This window comes from Nematolebias whitei, chromosome 7 (assembly GCF_014905685.2).
Source record: "Nematolebias whitei isolate Nwh7 chromosome 7, NemWhi1, whole genome shotgun sequence".
Classification (NCBI taxonomy): domain Eukaryota; kingdom Metazoa; phylum Chordata; class Actinopteri; order Cyprinodontiformes; family Rivulidae; genus Nematolebias; species Nematolebias whitei.
Genome location: NC_056504.1, coordinates 48,662,798 through 48,668,645, shown reverse-complemented (window position 1 = coordinate 48,668,645; position 5,848 = coordinate 48,662,798). Strand labels below are relative to the sequence as shown.

The 5,848-nt window shown below is 45.7% G+C and overlaps 1 protein-coding gene across 1 annotated transcript in view; it reads right to left on the bottom strand.

The window, feature by feature from the left end:
• The window catches only part of pik3c2b (phosphatidylinositol-4-phosphate 3-kinase, catalytic subunit type 2 beta), a 40,895-nt gene that overhangs the window by 15,406 nt on the left and 19,641 nt on the right, over positions 1-5,848 (bottom strand). The window contains exons 12-14 of the mRNA XM_037679722.1: positions 5,042-5,164; positions 1,600-1,767; positions 94-208 (exon numbers count right to left, since the gene is read on the bottom strand). Of these exons, the coding sequence (XP_037535650.1) occupies positions 94-208; positions 1,600-1,767; positions 5,042-5,164 (406 nt within the window). The remainder of the gene's footprint in view (positions 1-93; positions 209-1,599; positions 1,768-5,041; positions 5,165-5,848) is intronic.

Genomic DNA, 5,848 nt, shown 5'->3' with positions numbered 1-5,848 from the left:
ACCTGTCCAGGCGCAGCTCACCTGTCCAGGCGCAGCTCACCTGTCCAAGTGCAGCTCACCTGCCCAAGTGCAGCTCACCTGTCCAGCTCTTACCTGCAGGATGACACTGTCTGGTTGGCTGAAGTTAGAAGAACTTGTGCGGGCATTCCCATTCTCTCCTGGGGTCGAAGGCCACAAACCCAATAATTTCCTGCCACATGTCAGGGCGCTGCAGACACACACAAACACACACACATGCATACACTTAATATACACACTCTTAATACACACACTCACTCTTTCTGAACACATGGATTGAAGCAGAAAAAAATGTTATGACTGAAATTTTTTCTACATCTAGAGTTTATGCAAGCACCCAACCCTTAGTTAGATTTTAGATGCAAAATCCCAGGAGGTTGGGGCACGGTGCAGGAGGAGGGGGTAATGGTGTCTCCCCCACCTGAAGGCACAGGGAAGCTACCCTCTTATCTACCTGGGAAAACTGCAACACAGAGGCACCAAGTCAGGAGGCTAAGAGTAGACCCACACCAGCTCAGCGTCTCTCACCTTGGGCAACTGCAGAGCGGAATGAGGTCAAGTCCCTCTCAAGGAGATTGGTTCCGGAGCCCATGCCATGCATTGAGGTGAGCCCAACTACATCTAGTCGGTACCTCTCAACCTCACGCACAAGCTCAGGCTCCTTCCCTGTCAGAGAGGTGTCCATGTCCCAAGAGCCAGCTTTGGTAAGGCAGGGTCAGAGTGCCAAGTCCCATGCCTTCAGCCACTGCCCATGGAGTGTACCCGACTCACATGGCCCCTCCTGCAGGTGGTCAGCCCACAGGAAGGAAAATCCATGTTGCTTGTTCAGAATGAACCCAACCGGACCCGATGGGTAAAGACTCGGTCACCAAGCACTCCCTGACGATCCCCTCCCCCAGGCCTGGCTCCAGGCCCTGATAACCCAAGTCCGGGCAAGGAACACTGAGCTCATTGCTTTTTTTTTGTCTATAAGAGTCTTTGGAATCACTCTTTTTCTGGCCTGTCAACTAGGACCAATCTGCCAGGGGCAATTACAATTGCCCCCGACAGCATAGCTCCTAGGATCAATCAGGTGCACAAATTCCTCTACCATGATAAGGTGGTGATTCATGGAGGAGTTAGAAATGCAGCTGCCAGGAAAAAGACAAAGAGGAAGGCCAAAGAGGAGATATGTGAATGCAATTAGAGAGGACATGAAGGTAGTTGGAGTGAGGACAGAGGACACAGAGGACAGAGTGAGGTAGAGGAGGATGACTCGCTGTGGCAACCCCTGAAGAGGGAAAAGCCGAAAGAAGTTGTTTTACTGCAGCTTATGAACTTAATATTATTTATCAAATGTCTAAACTTTTACAGTGTATCACTATTAAAGGCTAGTTTATTAGACTAGAGATGAAAACTATTGAGCAGAAATCACTCCGGACTCCTTCCAACAACATAGCCAATCTGCAGACCAGTGTTCTGAAATCATTGCGTTGTTTCAGCTTCTTGTATTTCAGCAACTGGGACCCTGTGTACATAATTTTGTTCCACATGTGGTGGAACGACAATAAAGAATATCGAAATCTGAATCATGTGACTCACTGTCTGAAGTTAAAAAGTGGCATGGTGACCCAGCCCAAGGCCTCAATGCTGCGCCGCTGCTTGCCCTTCTCCTCTCCTCCTCCAGGGGGCGGCAAAGGGCTAGCATACAGTGTCACCAACAGCTGAGACTCTCTGGGCAGTTGGTTGATCTGTACGGGAAAACAAACCCTGTGGGGTTGAAGAGATTGGTTAGGGGATTGGTTAAACTGTAAAAAATAAAAACACTCACGTTTATACTTAAAAACCTTGATAAATTAACAACATATGCCTCAGTAAATCTTGCCCAGAAAAGGGAAACCAGGGCACCCTCTTAAGGCCATGCTGAGGAAGGGGTGGTGCATCATGGAGTTTTCCTCTGTGAATGAAAGGGTTGTCTCTGCAACTTCAAGCTGCAGGAGGGAAGATTCTGACTGTTGTTAGTGCGTGTGCACCAAACAGTAGTTCGAATTACCCAGGCTTCTTGGGGTTTCTGGAGTGCAGTCTAGGAATTTTGTTTTTCTACATGGTGACTTCAATACCCATATGGGCAATGACTGAGTTATCTAGAAGTGGGTGATTAGGAAGAATGGTGACTGATCTGAACCCAAATTGTGTTTTATTAATGGATTTCTCTGCTTGGCACAGGTTGTCCACAATGAACACCATGTTTGAGTAAGATTGGTTCTTATGTGTACCTGGTACCAGCCCACCATACACCAAAGGTCAATGACCTTCATGATCTAGATGAAGTGACAGAGAGTATTTCCGGGGAGGAGAGAGTGGTGATCAGAGCAGACCTGAATGGTCATGTTGGTGAAGGAAACAGAGGGGATGAGGAAGTGATGGGTAGGTTTGGTGTCAAGAAACAAGGAAGGACAGATGGTGGATTTTGCCAAGAAAATGGAAATGGTTGTTTTCAGAACTTATTTCCAAAAGAGGGAGGAACATAGAGTGACCTATAAGAGTGGAGGAAGGAGTAGGCAGGTCGACTACATTCTGCGTAGAAGAGGAAACCTGAGGGAGATTGGAGACTGTAAGGTTGTGGCCAGACAACATCAGATTGTTGTGTCTAGAATGACTGTTGTTGTGAAGAGAAAAAACAGACATGAAGATCAAATGGTGGAAGCTGAAGAAGGAAAAATGTGAGAAATTCAGAGAAGAGCTGTTAAAGGCTCTGGGTGGTGAGATAGAGCTTCCAGATGACTGGACTACTACAGTAAGTCATTAGAGAGACAGGTAGGAAGGTACTTGGTGTGTCATCTGGACAGAGAATAGATGATAAGGAAATCTGGAGGTGGAATGCCAACTTTTTTTTTTTTGCCTTGAGGAGGCTTTGGCGAACTGTTCGACAACTCAGAAAATAAAAGCAGGCCCTGTCCCTGGCCGTGCTTGGTTTGGGTGAGGAATTGCTGAGCCAGACTGGGGATACTGAGTGGTGGCAGGAGCACATTGACGATCTCCCTAATCCATCCACAATGTCCACCTCAGAGGACTCTGAGGAAGAGTGAGTCCATTACTATGGCTGAGGTCAGCAGGGTGATCATAAATATCTCTGGTGGCAGGGTGCTAAGGGTGGACAAGATATAGTTCCATCTTGTAAGAGTCCTCGTGGCTCAGTAAAGCTAGCTTGTATAAATAAAGGTTGAATGAAAAAAAGATTCACCCTAAGATGCTAAAGGCTTTGGATGTTGTTGGGATGTCATTGTTGACATACCACTTTAATGTTGCATAGAAGACAGAGCCAACACCTGTGGAGTGGCAGTCCAGGGTGGTTGTTTGAAAAAAGGGAGACTGGAGAATGTGCTATAATTATTGTGGGATAACATTTTTCAGCCTCTCTGAGAACATCTTCCTTCCTGAGCATGGAACAGTGGCCCAGATCTTCATCCTTGCAGAGTTGCTAAGGGAGCCACAAGAGTTTAGTTCTCCAGTCCACATGTGTCTTGTGGACTGAAGAAGACTTATGATCATGTTCTCAGAGGCATTCTGTGGGGAGGGCCATGGGAGTATGGAATACCTGAGTTGCTTCTAAGGGTTATATAGAAACAAACGCAGGAGCTGTGTCCACATTCTTGGCACAAAGTCAAACTTGTGTGGGTAGGACTCCACCTGGATCGTCTCTCGTCTCATGGACAGGATCTCAAGGCACACTTGTTGAGTGGAGGGCGTCTGGTTAAGGATCTTCAAGGTCTTACCTCTATTTTAAGAGGGTGATGTGATTCTGTTTGAGTCTTTGGACAAAGACATTCAGCGTGCACTGGGACGGTTCCCTGCAGAGTGTGAAGCAGCTGGGATGAGAGTTAGCTCAAAGTCAGAGGCCAAGGACCTCAACCGGAAACGGGTGAAATGACCCCTCGGGTTGTGGGGGTGCAAATCTTTGCCTCAGGTGGAGGAGTTTCAGTATCTGGGCTTCTTGTTCTTGAGTGATGGAGCGGGAGATTGACTCACGGATTGGGTTCTTGTCTTCAGTAATGAGGGCATTGCATTGGTTGGTTGTGGTGAAGAAAGAGTTGAGTCGAAAGGCAAAGCTCTTGATTTATTGGTATGTCTATGTTTCAACCCTCACCTGTGCTCATAAGGTTTGGATCATGACCGAAAGAACAAAATCCTGGATACAAGCGGCTGAAATGATCTTTCTTCGTGGGGCCGAGCTCAGCCTCAGTGATGGGAGGAGGAGCTCAGTCAACTGGGGGAGCTCAACCACTGTCACTAGGGAGAAAGAGGTCTTGATTTCTCTCCTGGGTCCAGGAGTGAAGTGAAATGGAAACAGAGGTTTTTATACGTATGATGACATCACAATCAACACCCTCCACCATCAATCAGTTGCTGCTTTAATCTCTTTACATTGAAAACCGGTACATTTTAAATTCATTTTAAAATTTTAGTTCTTACTTTTAGAGCCCTGAGTGGTCAAGCTCCAGTCTCTGACCTTTTAGAGCCCTACTCCTCTTCTCGGAGCCTCAGATCTTCCAGTCAAAGGCTGTTAATGGTCCCATGGACTCATTTTAAGACCAGAGGGAATAAAGCTTTTAGGGCTGTGGCCCAGAGACTCTTGAATGGGTTGCCTCTGACTTTGCGTTGCCTTGATTCCCTCGATTCTTTTCAAAAGCAGCTGAAGACACATTTGTTCAGATTGGCTTTTAATTAGTTTTATTTTGTCTTATGTCATACGTATGTTTGATCTTTCCTTCCGTTTTATCTTTTGTGTTTGTATCTTTCATCCTTTGTATTTTTATGTCTTATATTCTGTAAAGCACTTTGTGGTTTCTGACCTGTAAAAGGTGCAATTTAAATCAAATTTACTTACTTACTGTTCTACTGAAATTCTAAAGATTCAGTAGATTAAAACAAATATGCAAAACACTGACAATAACAGTTTCAATAGTAAAACTATCATGAATCTTTTGACTCCGACAGATGAGAATGAAGTCTCGGCTAGGACAGGTGAGACTCAGATACGTACCTCTGGTCCCAGACCACCAGGTGGAACAGGTATTTGCTGACCGCCTGTTTGCTGGTATGCTGAGGTGCGCAGAGCTCCACCCCTCCGTGAGTCAGAGAGCAGGACATGAAGAAACCCTCGTAACTGAGCAATGACACAGCAAACAAACAAAAGAAGTCATTAGAAATCTGATCTCAGATCAGCGGACGTCTGCAGTTTGACTTCCTGAAACATTTACGATCAGATGTTTGTTCAGTTCATCACCATATCTGTTGGTCGTGCTGTTAGAAAAGAAAACATGAAACGTTTGCTCCTCTGACTACAAACTCCTTCTCTCACACAGATGTGACACATCAGGAGATGGGTCAGGCCCCGCCCGTCCCCTTGTAAGGTCACGTGTCATGAGTGGTCCCCAGCTGCTCAGAGCAACAGGAGAGAGAGAGGTGAACGGAAAAAAGCTTTCCTTTGTTCCCAAATGACAAAGATCTGGTCTTAGATCTGCCGGATCACTTATGTAATAAGGAGCTCAGAAACAGAACCACATATTGAGACTGTCATACAACAGAATTAACCTGTGTCTGTGGCCAGAAGTAAAATTACAACTAAACACTGCCAAACCAATTTATCACAATGAGGCCTTTAATCACAACAACTCAGTCTTTAATCACGACTCGGTCTTTAATCGAGACTCAGTCTTTAATCCTGACTCGGTCTTTAATCGAGACTCAGTCTTTAATCACGACTCGGTCTTTAATCGAGACTCATTCTTTAATCACGACTTGGTCTTTAATCGAGACTCAGTCTTTAATCATGACGACTCATCTTTAA